At 44.6% G+C, this 14,582-nt stretch overlaps 1 protein-coding gene across 4 annotated transcripts in view; it reads left to right on the top strand.

The window, feature by feature from the left end:
* Positions 1–14,582, top strand: part of ULK1 (unc-51 like autophagy activating kinase 1) — a 78,180-nt gene that overhangs the window by 26,613 nt on the left and 36,985 nt on the right. For all 4 annotated transcript variants that reach the window (XM_048322552.1, XM_048322551.1, XM_048322554.1 and 1 more), the window contains exons 8-11: positions 168–241; positions 2,393–2,494; positions 9,855–9,913; positions 13,633–13,715. In XM_048322552.1, coding sequence (XP_048178509.1) covers positions 168–241; positions 2,393–2,494; positions 9,855–9,913; positions 13,633–13,715 — 318 coding nt within the window. The remainder of the gene's footprint in view (positions 1–167; positions 242–2,392; positions 2,495–9,854; positions 9,914–13,632; positions 13,716–14,582) is intronic.

Below are 14,582 nucleotides of genomic sequence, written 5' to 3'. Positions count from 1 at the left end.
ACAAGGATGCTGCTGCTCAAGAAGAGCTGTCAAAGTCTTGCTAAGGTGGGATAGAGGCTGCAGGATGGATGAGAAATGAAGGTAAAGTAAGAAGAATCAACTGGAGAAAGGTGCAGGCTCTCTAGAACTGGTGTCTGCTCCTGACCTACCTCTTTTTCTCTTTGTAGCTGATTTTGGGTTTGCCCGGTACCTGCAGAACAATATGATGGCAGCAACATTGTGTGGTTCACCCATGTACATGGTAAGTGTGATTTGCCTACAGGTTTTTCTGTGTTGTTCTTGCTTTGCCCCCCAAAAGGACGGCTTTGTTTTTCTCTAGTCTTTCCCCCAGAGGTGAAATTTTATTTACTTGTCAGAAACCAGCTGTTGCACAGGGAGATTGCTGAAGTTCTGGCTGCTGCTAATGTCGGACAGCAGGTGCCTGTGTTGCTATGTAACTTCCAGGTGAGATGTGGATAAACCATGCTTCCAGGATGACTGCTTAGACTGTGAAACTGATGTGTATAAGAAACCAAACTGATCCCTTTTGCCTTCTTTGTACTTCCCACTCTGGGATCGGGTTGTGATGAGGTGATCTCTTATTTGTGCTCATGGCAGCAGTCAAGGTCTCGGTGTCACATCAAGTCAGTAAAAGGAAAAATGACAAAACTAGACAGAAATAAAAATGTCAAAGCCAGACATGTTCCTGGGGACGTGGGTGTCTGAGCTCAAAGTAAAAAGGTGATGTGAGTCAATTTCAGTTGAAGTTTTTACAGGTGTCCTGGGGCAGGAGGCACCTCATTTCAGACACAGTCTAATCCACTCTCAAGTTTTTTTGTCTGTAGTCTTGGGGCAGAGTTAGGCTGGACTGTGCTGCACTGCACAGGCATAGTGCATTTGGTAGTTCCACAGTACTGACTCAAGCAAAACACACTTCCTCTCTCTTTCCTTTTTTATAAAGCCTGATGTTTATTTGAACTATGCTATATGTGAAGATGATGTAACTCTCCTCTCCTGTGAGAGTTTCCTGAATTGTCTATTTTTAGTGATACTTTTTCTTTCAGAGTCTCTTGTGAAAGTAATTGAAAACACCCAGCTTATTTTTTGAAAGGGCTGGAGGAAACTAGTGATGATATTTTTTCTATTTGTTTTTTATTTTTATTTTAAACAACACTGGATGTTACAAGAAATTCCAATGTTTCATATTGTTCTCTGTTTATTGGTGGATTTGAAGGAAGATGGGAAGGGAGGGTTCAATTGGGATTTAAGGAGTGTTCTGAATTCTGTCCCTACTGCTATTGTTGGTCTTGTGCAGGAGCCCTGGGAACATCTGCTGGCAAGGCAGGACTTTATTCCCTGCTTTAGCTCACAGCCTATTGCTGCTTTGTTTTATTTTGCTCTTTTAAAAAAACAAAGGTGTTTTACCCCTACCAGAAGGAGCTTTCTGTCTGAACCCCAGTATGATCCATGCCATGGCAAGACTTGAAATCTCCATGTGCAATTCTTGTCCTACTTCCTTGGCTTTGTTTGGTGTCATGCCTGCTTCCCTTGGGGACAGACTGAGCTCCTGTCCACAACTTGTTTGTTGCCTTTTTTTTTTTCCATTACGTGTGGCCTTTACTTCTAACAGAGCTGAAAAATTGATCCTGTTCCATGCTGGCAGCACTGCAATGAAATCTGTAGTTATAAACACGTGGGATTATCCAGCCTGCCCTCCTGTCCCTCCTCTGCTGCTGCTCCTGAGGCTCTGCCTGCTGAGCCAGGGGCTTTGGGGGCTTGCACTGTCTCCAGCTTCTGGAACAAGCCTGGGAGGGAGCAGCTGAGGGCACAATGTGGGATTAGAAACCAGAGTCTGAGGCACAGCAGGGCTCAAGCTGTTGGACTGGAACACTGCCTTTGAACCCAAACTGTGACCTTGGCACCAGGCCCTGGAGCTTAATTAATGTGCTGCCATCTTGGGCTAAATGAGGGAAGTGCCCAAGTGGTGCAGCTCAGGATAGAGGCTGGAATTTACCTGTGCTGTGGGAGCCTTTGCTGCTCCTGGTGCTGTTTGTTGCTTTGGTTGAGAAGATCTGTTTATGGTTTCAGTGGGGCTTCTTCTGGTGGATTCAGCAGAAAGTGGTATACTGGGAGAAGGGAAAGTACTGGGTTTGCCCAAAATACACAATATATGCAAGGACATATTTTTGTCTTCTGAATGAAAGTGTCTGCTTCCCCCACTTAAATAGGGAAGTGGCCCTTTCAATGTAGTGTTAACAGTCTTACTGGGAGTAAATCTTTCACAGTTATTGAGGAATCTAGCTCAAGAGATTTTAAAGCATAATAGTGACTTCTCTTTCTTGGAGTTGCTTAAAAAAACCCAAACCAAACTACTTCTTTTTATAAAAGAAGTTTCCCTTCTCTCCCCCAAAAGGCACCAGAAGTCATTATGTCACAACACTATGATGCCAAAGCTGACCTCTGGAGTATAGGAACCATCATTTATCAGTGTCTAACAGGAAAGGCTCCTTTTCAGGTGAGTTGCTTAGATTTGATGTTTATGACTCTCTTGCTTTATCTCTTTTTTTCCCTTTTAATCCAGTTACTCTAAGGCTTCTGTCATCTCTAATATCAGCTCACACAGATCCAGCCTCATGAAGGTCTGGCTGCCCAACACCTCAACAGTGTTGTGTTTTATATGTTGTAATGCTGGATGTGTTACTAGAATATGACTTTTCTCTGGGCTGTATTTTATTGAAATGCATTTCCCAGTTATAAGAGCCAAGGGAAGGGTCTCTTACTGAGAAAATTACCATGAATCAGTTAAAGTAGTGGGGTTTTTTTTAGGCCTACACTTAGAAAATCAGTTTCTATTTACAACTGTAACCAGTGTATAATTTATAATTGTAATTCTTTTGCATATAGAAGGAGTGTAAGATTGCAATTACTATTACAATATTATACAATTACAATAATATTCAGGATGATTTGGTGGTAAGTAGTGTATTGCAGCTAAATCAACTTGGTTTTCAGAGCAGTTAAGTAGGATCTTTCATCTCACAGCAATCTCTTCCAGCCTGAAATGTTTATGTTCATCAGATCCAAACCCCTCCAAATATAACACAGCCCTGTAAAGCTCCACCCTGTACTTAATGCCATAACTTCTGGATGAGCTACAGCATATCCTTTGTGAACAGCATTCTCTGATTTTAGGTTTTTGAATGGTGGAGAATTCACCACGGCCTTATGCCTGTTGCTTCAGAATTACTTCACATATTTTTCATCATCCATAGCTGGAATTCATCTAGACTCAGTGTATTTTTCTCATTCCCAATCATTAGCCACACTGTGTGTTACTTTAGTTCTTCCATCTCTGAATGAGATCAGCACTCTCCCTTGAAATTACTATTTTAAGGTACTGTATTTATCAGATTTTTTTTTCCCCTTGCTTTTTCTGGTCCTCTCTTCTTATGTCCTGACATCTCTTTATCCTGATTCCCTAACAAAACAAAATGGAAAAAATCCCCAACAAACTCCAAAAATGAATAAAAAGGAAACAAAACCAAATAGCACAAAAGAAAGTCAGTTGGAGGGAGATCTATGCTCAGGTAATCAGGCAGATTTTATGAAGTGAAGGACTTTATGAGCTTTAGTTCCACAGCTCTTTAGGATTTCACACAAGACCTGGAATGTTTATGCAGTTACATCATCAGGGAGGATAAAGCGAGTTCTGAATCTGTTGCAGGCAAGAGTGGGCAAATACAAGAGTAAATGAATGGTATGTTTTGGTTTTGTCTAGAGCCAAGAACACTTTTTTCCTTCAGGGTAATTCTTCCCTGCTGCTATAAGAATCTTCCATTCCAGTGCTTTATATTCTGTCCACCAGCTTCCTCTGTACTTAGAACAAGACTTCATTTCCTTTGCATGTTTCTTTTTTCTAAACCCCTACAAAATGCACTGAAACTTCTGAATGACTTCTGTTTACTGGCTGCATCCACTTGTTGTCAGTGCTGGTATCTTTGTTTGAGAGGAGAAAATGACTGTTAGGATGAAAGAAAACAAATATTTGTGTGTTAAGAAGAAAATGGGGGAGGAGAAAGCAAGCTTTGACTGCATGCATAGGGGAGCCTGGCATGAATTCTCCATTATGTTTTGGTGCCTTTTAGTCTCTAAAGGTGCCTTGATACCTACTCATTCAAATTATTTCACTACTGTTTAATGTGGTGACTTTATCATAGGGGTTCTTTGATTGAAGCATGGGAATACCCTGCCTTGGAGTGGGCAGTGAAGGGACACTTCAGTCCTTACCCAGCATTTCCTGACCCATGCTTTGTGCTTGCCTCACTAAATGGCTCTTTCCCAAATACTTCTGTTGGGCTGGGAATGGGGGTTATTGGTTTCTCTGTTTCAGTTTTCCCCACACCCTTTCTTCTTTTGGAGGTCGTATTTGGAAGCAAAATGCCCGGCCCTGTTTGTGCCTGCAGTAGCAGCTGTGGATGTGTTTGATCAGGGAGAGAGAGGAGCTCAGCCCAGATGGTTCTTTGTGCCCCATCTATTTGTTTTGCCATTAGTGTCACAAATTGCCTTCCAGCTTGAGATCCAGGTGAAAGAAGCCTGTCTAGGGGAAGCTGGTTAAAGATTAACTGGCTTTCTGTCTTTGTTGGCATGACTGTGTTGTAAGAATTTGCTAATGGTCACTGAGCAGCAAGAAGCTGTTGTTTACAGGGCTTTTAGGAGAAAAGAGGAGTAGTGAACAGAGGTGATTGGGACACCATGAATAGGAATGAGTGCTTTTGGGAGGGATGTCTCCGAATAGGTGGGAAGGAAACAGCAGACCCAGTTGTACAGGGAAGCCAGGAACTGGATTTCTGAGTGAACCTCTTCGGGCTAAATCCTCACCATGCCTTCCCTCCCAGGCTGGCAAAGACAGCCCCTCATCTCTGTCTAGCTGAGATTCCCATGGGAATCTGGAGCTTGGTGACATGAAATATGCTGTGTTTGGGTGCTGTAGCTGTCACTGCCTGAGCCAAGGAGGCACCTTCAAGTGCAAGCAAAAAGGACTCCAGTGTTATCTGCAGTGAGGAGGAATGAGCTGCCTAAAAATAAAATAGGGCTTCGGGGAAATGGGTTAGATGGAAAAAAGATCAAATGTGTGGAAAGGCTGAGGCAGCTGTCAATCCTGAAAGTGCTTGTAAATCAAGACAGAGATGTGTGTATGTGTGTGAATGTGATTTCTGGCTGTCTAGAGTTAAAATTAACTATAGCTGGGTCACCCAAGGCAATTTCCCAGAGCTACTCCTGTCCCTTCCCTGCCTCACTGCACACAGACAAGAAAGAAGCTGCTGATGCTCAGATGTGAACAGTTGGTAGGATGGCTGGTGAAGCTTTCTTAAGGAGCTTTTTGTATTAAACATGCCCATAAACGAAACAGTGAGACTGCCATAGGGATGAGATTAATGGGATTCATAATCCCTATAAACAGATTTGCTGAGCGCTGTATTAATGTGGAATTGTTAATTTGCCTTGCCTAATAAGTGGTCTGCACTCACATCTCTGCATTTCTGTCGCTGAGGACAGGACATGAGCAGTGCATTTCCTGCTCCTGCTGACCAGAACTGGGAAGTGCCTTGGGAATGTAGTGGTTTGCTCTTGTCCTTACCTGAGCTGAAAAGACTGGGACCCCATGCCCACCATGAGGTGGTGCTGGCTGTGTAAACAAGTGACAACCAGAAGCAAAACTGGAGGCAAGAGAAGAAAGATTTACACAAGGTCTAAAACAATCCAAAACCAATCTAGTACTTGTCAGATGGTGTTCTAAATATGATTAGTTAAATGACCTCAATTTTCTTTTTTTTTTTTTTTTTTTCTGTGTGGGAGGACTCACACTGATATTTCTGCTGGCTTCTGTTGTGTGACCCCTTTTAAATCTGGGCAGCTCTTGGTAAGCAGACACCCCACTGAGCACGAGCAGGTTGTGTCAGAGCTGGCTCTGGCAGTGGGACATCAGATCCTGCTAAATACATGAAACCTGTTTGTCTGCTGTCTGAACCTTTGCATGAATCTTCCAGCTTTTGGTGACCACAGTGCCCTGTATCTGGGGGAGAGTGAGCCAGGGAATTGACAAGAGAATAAGTAAGTTTTTCTGCCTGGTCTGGCAGCTCTGAAAGAGTTAACCTGCCTGTTTATGTTCTCATCCCAGCTAGCTGTTAGGTGAAAAATTAATTTCTAAGTCTGGTGTACCAAGTTCACTGTTTTAATTCTGAGTTAATTCTGTCTGCATAAATACTAGGATTGTGTATCACTTACAGCAAGTGCTGTGTTGTGAAATGGGCCTTGAGGAGCACCAGGAAAGGGCAGATTTTATGCCAAGAATTTGAACCCCTGGTTTATTTGTTAGGCAGCCTGCTCTTCGTTTCCCAGACCTGTTCCTCTGGAGTGCCCTGTGTGCATGGGGACAGGAATTCCTGGCACTGGTGGGTTATTCTGCTGAGACTGGGTGCAGTGACTGACTTGTTGCTGTAGTCAATGAACCACTGGCTTTTGGACCAGTGTTTGTTGGTCTTATGGTGCTCTGTTGGTGGTAGAGAGAAATCCATAGACAGCAAAAGAAAAAGGTTCAGGGGGTGGGCTTTTTGTTTGCTTGTTTCTGGTTCTTGGGCTTTCAGGTCCTCTGAATGCCAGCCACTTAGTTGAGGGAGCCTGAAAATACCAGAAAGTATTTTCATCAGGTTTTCAAGCTTTTCCCTAGAGCTGTGGAGCTAGAAACAACATTACTTACTTATTATTTCTGACATATCCGAATCCCCTTTCTGCACCTCTAAATCCCCAAGGAAAGGATTCAAAGAACAGGGCAGATACCATACACCTGCTATGGAGTGTTGAGTAGACAGGGCTGTTTAGGGAAGGTGTGAATGTCTCTGGCCTTCTGTCTGAATGTTGGACTTTTGCATCCAGCCGTTTCCCAAGCATGACAAATCCACTGCTGAGTGCTTTTGGAAACACCACCCTGCCTGCTTTTCACATGCAATTCACTTCCAGGCAGCCAGCACTGAAGGGGATTTGGCAGGGTTCTGCTGAATGCCTTTGTTGGCTCAACATATTTCCACTGCTGCTCAGGACGAAGTAACAGAGTGGCAAGATTGAATTTGTCCAATTGCCTCTATATATAGAAAGGGTAGACAAAACCAAAATGCAGCTGCTGCATACTGACATGAGAGGGGGACTGAGGGTGTGAACTGACCTGCTGGTGTGCCTCCCGGCCTTAGGGAAAGCTGAACTGTCCATTCTGCATCCCTGGTTCTGGCAGATGGGTACTGTCCCACAGATAGAAGTTGGCTCTGTGAACCTTGAATGGTCTGGTTGTTACATGCCTAAAGTGTGCTTTTTCTGGTGGTTTTCTTGGGCAGGGTGTATCTGCCTGGAAGGCAGATTGCAAGTTAAGTTCTTAGCTTCCTGGAAGAGGGAATTCAAGTGACATTTTTACTGTATTGCAAACATTTCTGGTTTGGGTTTTTTTTTCCATGATTCTTAGAGAAGCACTATTTATTGAAAGGAGAGGTGAGCAAAGTGGCTGAGGGTCCTAGTGCTTTATGAATTGTATGATAACAAGAGAGCAGTGGACAGGTTACTTGGAGCAGAACTGTGTGACTCAGTCAATTAATAATGAAGTTACATGAAGATGCAGTTGGTTTTGCTAAATTAGTGGTGATCCATGGCTGTCTATGCTGGACACTCACTAGAATGACTCTGTTCCCCTGGTATCTGTACTGGAGACCAGCCTTGAATCACAGACTCTTGGGGACAGCCCAAATGAGGGAGTGTGGTCTGGGTGGGGAGGAGCCTGACAGCCTGGTATGGTCCGTGCACGACAAGTAGGGGTTGTACTGACACAGCAGAATGTGGAGGAACAGCATCCCTGCAGGGACATCTCTTGAATTTGTACAAAGAGGAGGGAAAGTTCATTGAGAATTTTGTTTCTGTCCGAGCCAGAGCTTAGAAACCTCTAATGAACTGGGCTTCATACATGTGCTGCTTTGAATATACTCTGTCTTTATTGCCAGGAAAATTTCTGACAAAACAGTGTTTGAAGTAGATCAGAGCTTCATTGTGTTTGTGAAACAATTGAGCTGTTGCAACAGGAAATGACCAGAGCAAACAACCAAGGCTTGTATCTCTCTGAAGTGAATGAGCCCTTCCCTTCCCGTTCTGGAGTTCTGCCCCTCCTTGTACATTGTGTCTGTCAGGAATATTTGTCTTCACTCTGGGCAATGTGGCCAGGCCATTTGGTGAAGGGTGTATGCTTGCCTCCCTAAAGTTTGCCAAATATTAATTTAATTACATTCCAAGATCTGCAAGGGGAAGGTGTAAAATGGGGTTTTCCTGAATCAAATTAAGTGGCAGCAATTGGAAATGGATGCAGCTTGGCATCTGTGTAACAAGGTGCTCTGCATTAATTTTGATGTTTTGTGCCTTCTCTTTGGGTGCCTGCTGTGTCTGTGAATGGCAGAGGGTGTATTATTACAGAAGAGACAACCAGGATGTCTTTATTTCCTTCCTTCAGGAATCCAGTAGCATTTATTAGTACAAATCAACAGGAGAGCTGTGCAGCTTGTGTTGGTACGGCTGTATAAAGAATACTGCCCTGATGAGTGCTGCACAAGTGTGTTGATACTATCAGCTTTTGAGGCTCTCCCTTTGGTTTCTCTTGAGGTTTTTTTACTGAGCTGTTAGTTATCCTTAATTTTCATCTTCAGCCAGAGTAAGTAGGTGATGTTGAAACAGCATCTTATGTGGCTGCTTTTCCAGCCATACTGTGTTAGTGGTATTTTGATGGCCATCTGCAGATTGGCCTGTCTGATTTGCCCTTTTAAGCATCTTAATTCACCTTAAATGCTTCTAATTTAGAAATAGAGGTAGGTGGAAAGCTCGAGGGGTTTTTGAGCCTGCCCTGAACATCAGGAGAAGCTGCCTGTTGCCTCCTCATCCACGCTTTCCTACATACTCTGCTGCACTAATAATTGATTGCAGATGAATCCCTCTGATCTTCCTGCCCTGTTTCTGTGCCTTCATGTCTTGTGTCGTGCCAGCCAGCCTGCTCTGCCTTTAGTAAAGAGACTTTGCCTAAGCAGAAAAGCTTGAGACACTAGGGCTAATTTACTGGCCTGTATTATTCATGGCATGAAAACAAATGGAGAATTTATGTTAGGGGATTTTTACATGTCTGCGCTTCTCTACTGGTGATTTTATTTTTAACCTCAGCTGTAAACCTCTTGTGCCTAGCCCCCACCTTTTTTTTTTAATCCCATCTCTCAGAATTTGGAATCTTGTCATCAACATCCCCCGCAGTTGTGTATATTACTGCACAAATAAAATAGGAGCTGCGGCTTGAGATCATCTGGCTTCCTGGAATTAAAGTAGAAAATCCTAATTCAGTTGCTGTTTCTCCATGTTCCTAGCCTCTTCACAGATCCCTTGCCCATCAGCAGGCTCCCTGCCCTTTTCTAAATGCCCTGCAGCATTAATCTGTGTTCTCAGCAGGATCTGCCATTCATCATTTGGGACTCCTCACGTCTACAATTATTTAGTCTCCTGGGTGAGGCTATTAGGCCAGCTCAAACCTGAGCATCAGAGCCCACTGCAGTGAAGCTCAGCCCATGGAAGGGCAGAGCAGGACAAAACCAGGTCAGGGACAAAATGGCAGCAGGTTAAAATACTGTATATTTACTGTGGCACAGGGCTGGCTTTTCAATGTAAAGCAAACTGCAGGTTCTCATTGTCTGTGCTGGTCCAGCAATTAAAAAGTGCCTCTGTTCTTCAGAGCTACTGTGAAATAGAAATGCTAATCCCTTTCCTTCATTGTCAACTGCTTCATGGACTGGTTTCTTTCTCCCCTACAGGCCAGCAGCCCACAGGATCTCCGCCTCTTCTATGAGAAAAACAAGATGCTGATGCCTAAGTAAGCATTTTTCCAGTGTCAATGTTTGTAGGCACTTGTTTACTCTGTGTTTACAACTGTCCTTGCATGCTCCTGGCTTGTCACTTGGGGAGGTGACTAAAATATTTGGCCACCTGCCTTTCCCCATTCCTTAAACCAGCAGTGACGTGGCCCGGAGAAAGTCCGACGGCACCAGATAGCCAGGGTTGGGGTGTTCTGTCTCTCTGCAGACACTGTTGTTCTCCTACATTGCAAAAATTCAGGAGTGTTAGTGGTTCCAAGAGCCAGCTAGAGGTCCTGTTCCACACGTGGCTCCCCTGAGGCTGAGAGCCTCGGGCAGAACTCACGGCAATTCTGGGATTGTTTGAGCAGCCGAGCTGCAGCCTCTCCTTAACCTGCCATACCTGACTGCAGATCACATTCCCATTTCTCACGTGTCAGGGCAGCAACTGCTTGTGTCCATCCTGCTATTAGGGGGAAATACTATAACCTCCCTGGAAATGGACACTACTGCAGTTTCCAAGGAGAAGAGAACTGCTCTCGTCCCAACAGGGTGTATGTTACCTCTGCTCAGTGCTGTGATTTGTCAGGGTATTTTGGTTTTGTTGCTGTGGTCTTTCCTTTTGATCTCAGAGCTCTTAAAGCAGAAGCTCATGCCTGCTCTGAAAACCTCAGCCTGGTACAGAGACAGGACTGAAGTTCCAGATTATATATGTGGCCTTTTTTAACCAGAAAGTTAGCTCCCAGTTGGCAGAGCTGCTAATGCAGCCACATATGCAGGAAGTTCATTGGGTTGCTGTATATGGATTTTTCTTTTCCCTTGTAAGTTCAGACAGCTCCAAGAGATAACTGGAAGGAACCATCAAGAAGCTGGAGTTCTTACCAATGACTTGTGATATGCAGTTAATTTCCCTTAAAGTACTTCTTCTTTTTGATTTGAGGAAAAGGCAGAAATTTCTATCAGGATTATCTCTGGGGCACCTGGCTTGAACTGGAGGGTGTGATGGAGTAAAGCACCCAAGAAGAAACAATTTAAAGCAAAACTAGGACTGCATAGTTGGAGCCAGTCTGTGTGAGCAGAAAGTAGAGCTTCTGTTTTTCCTACACAGCCCAAAACGTGGCTGCTCACCTTTGAGGTAGTCCTTCTTACTAAATGAGAAATCAATCCATAAAACGAGTAAGTTTTCTGGTGTCAATCCTGCCGCCCTGCTGTTGTTTGGTTCATGGTGCAGGCGAGGGGAGAAATGAAACTCAGCTGTAAGAGGAGAGCATGTCTGTTCTTGTAGGGATTAGTTCTCCTCTGAGTCCTTCACACACCCTGCATTTGCCATTTTCACTTATCTGCATTTTTGAACTACCAAACTCCTCCAAAATTCAGACCCGAGCCGATTGTTTCTGTCACTGTGGAAGTCAGATCTGAACTGGCCTTTGTGTAAATGGCAGTTCCCTCTTTCCAAAGTCAGTTTGTCTCTAACATGGGCTGCAATCTGTGCAATTCCTGAGTAAACATGAATAAACTGCTTGAGAGCCCTGCTTGCACAGGATGAAACACAAAACTACTCCAGAGACCTCCTTCTCAGACTGCAGCAGTGCCACGATTTGGTTTCATTTTCCTTGGGGCTGTGCAAGCTGGCACACACTTCCCTGCCATGGCCAGGGAAAGTGTTTTGGCTTGGGAATGGGGTGGGGAAGCCATCCCTGCCTGCACTGCCGCTGCTGGCAGCGGTGGAGATGCTGTTCTGAGCATTCTGGGGAGCCCATGGCAGGAGAAGCCCAAAGGCACCACAATTTTAATAGTGCTGATCTAAATCATTAACATTAATTGTGCTGGTTTGCATGGTGAAGTACATCCCAGGTCATGGGGGCAAGGAGGCAGATTTGTTGCTTATGTTCAAAAAGATGGCCTTAGAAAATAATACTGAAGAGTAGCAAAGCTTGATGCTTCAGGCTTGGGAGGTAAGAGGGGACAAACAGGCTGTTAATCTGCACCCTCTGCATCCTGTGCTGTGCCTCTGAAGTTCGTGACTATTTCTTGGTTTTAAAACCATACCAAGGTCAAAGTCATAGGTGGGAAATGGGCTCATTTTGGATGAGAGCTTTATGTGTCACAGATAAATAAATGATGATGATAACATTGCAGGGCTGCAGGACTCCAGCACTAATGCATTTTTCAGGAGGCTGCTCACTGTGGTATCTTTGGGTTATTCCATTACACAGTGTGCTTCCAAGGGATGCCTCTTTTGATGGAAAGCTCAACCTGAGTCTCAATGTAACTGCATTCCTTCCACAGTCCTGGTGGCCTCCTCCTGTGTCAACCTGAGAAGGTGCACAAAACCATTCTAGCACCAGGGATGGAAAAGAAACTCCTCCAGAATAAACAAGGATGAGGGATGCTTGCCATCACTCTCTATTTTAGGAATTGCTGGGTTCAAATTCTTGCCCCAGCAAGGCCTAGGGCTTCACAGAAAAATAACTGGGTCGTACTGAAATGTGTAAACACATACCTTGCCTCCCATCTCCTGTTTCACTGAACAGGAGTCTGGTAGTGCTAGCCTAGCACCTTTTTTTCCACCCACTATTTTTGGGCTAGCTTCTGTTTTACCCCTGTCTGTGGCAGGGTGTCTTGGTGGAGATGGTGTAGGAAGGGCTTTTTCTCCCAGTGTTGGTCAGGCTTGGCCTCAGGGGGGTGAGTGATGCCAGAGCCACGTGCAGAGCCACTGAGAGCTAAAATTACTGTGCTGGGCACACATGTCATTACCTCAGCTGACCCAGCATGGGGAGAGGGGAAAGCCTGGCAGAGCATGAGGGCCATGCTGGGAACAGCCATGATAAACAGAGTTAATACCGAGAGGAGCTGCAGCCACCCACGCTTCACTGGGAGAGCTCTGCCCCAGCCCAAAGCCCCCCAGCAGCACTTCTGGGGATGGAGGGAAGTCAGTAGAGCTGAATCCACTTATGCAAGAGCTGAACTCTGCTTTCCCTGCCTTAATCCATTAATTTCTTCCCTGCATTTTTCAATCTGCAGGGGTTATGAAGAGCTGCCTTGGCCTCTCCCCCTTCTGCTTGTGGGGCGAGGGAGAGCCCAGTGCTTTACCAGCTCTTTTGTGTTGTAAAGGTTGTTGAAAAGAATATTTTCTTCCTAACTATGCTGAAAAGTGGAGTAATAACTGCTTGCTGAGGTGGCAGTTGCTCACATCTTAGTGGCCTTTGATTAATATATGCTGTATATCAAGGAAGCAAATAGACAAAGGTTATTTGCTAGTCTTACAGAAGCTGCACTGAAAAATAAATGCCTTAATAAAATGGTAGTAATTGGCAATATATTTCACCACCAGCATCCTAATTGGAAGGTTCCCCCTGGAAACTGCTTTGTTCTAGTGATCTTGTTCCCATTAGAGTAAGAAGGAGTGATTTTATTTATTAAGTGTGAAATACTGCAAGTGGAATGGGCTTAGCTTAGAACCAGAGGGATGGCACTGTGAAGGGAAGGGTCTGCAGGTGCTCATGGGAGAGGCCACTAAAGCAAAATTAGCTTTAGCCTGAACAATGGCAGTGAGGACTGAAAGCCAGAGATGCAAAATAGAGACATTTCTGATCAGCCTCCCTCCAGTGAGCTCCTGGTGTTCCTGGCCCAGCAGGCACAGAGTGAGTTTGCATTTGCCAGTTACCTTCCTGAATATGTAAAAGCAGTTTAAGTAGACTGCAAGCCTCTCTTACTTTGCTTTTGTTTTCAATCCTAGCATCCCCAGGGAAACATCAAGCCACCTGAGGCAGCTCCTTCTGGGCCTTCTGCAGCGTAATCATAAGGACCGCATGGACTTTGGTAAGGCCTCCTTCCAGTTTGAGTTCTGCTCTCTGTCTCTGTGTCTTTTGGCTGTGCACAAGCCTCTCTACTTTTGGCTGGTGCTAGGAGAAGCATCCAGACACCTGGATTTCACCTGTGCCTGGAGGGTTGCATAATCTCAGGGGTTTTAGTTTATGTGCTGGAAAGGTCAGTGCTGATTTCAGTACAGTTTTGTAAACTAAGGAGGCTTGGCACACCTTCAGCATATGTTTTTTACTTGCATTCCCTGTCCTGGCTTCTGTTTTTATAATCTCTCTGAACTGTGGTTAAGTGTGCTGCTAGGTAAAATGTGTCTTGTGAATCTGTCTTTTTTGTCACAGCTTTTCTGTCACAGTTCCTTTCCAGAGCTGCAAGCTGCATTGATTTCCTGAATAATCTGGTCACTACCCTCTGTTTCTCAGGGTTTGCTGTGATAATCTGAGCCCAGGAGATGTAGCTGCCTGCAATCCCTTCCCTCCTCCAGTTTCTGTGGAGGGAAGCCTTCTCAGGGCTCAAGCTGGCAATCTCCAAGCCTTTGTCTCAGTCTCCTGACTTGGCTGACACAAGGATTTCCTTTTTTGTCTTAATTCCTTCTAAACTGAGATCAATCATTGTGAGCCCAGTGATTCTGACTTGGCAGCATCTTACAGATGTGTTTTAGCTGAGCTCAAAGGTCTGAAGAACCTCCTAGGAAAGCCATGCCCTGGAGGAAAGCAGACTGAGGTGGAGACTTTCCTTGAGTCCCTGAAAGGACCAGATCATCTAAAGGCAAACACCTCCTGTGTGTTTTCAGGATGTTGCTTTTGAGTGAGACTTGGGGTAAAATAGTTTGATATTTCTGGGGTTTGAGGGTTGGTTTTCTGTTGG

This window comes from Corvus hawaiiensis, chromosome 18 (assembly GCF_020740725.1).
Source record: "Corvus hawaiiensis isolate bCorHaw1 chromosome 18, bCorHaw1.pri.cur, whole genome shotgun sequence".
In the NCBI taxonomy this organism is placed as follows: Eukaryota; Metazoa; Chordata; class Aves; order Passeriformes; family Corvidae; genus Corvus; species Corvus hawaiiensis.
The sequence above is the reverse complement of the archived record's forward strand: the minus strand, read 5'-3'. Positions and strand labels throughout refer to the sequence as shown.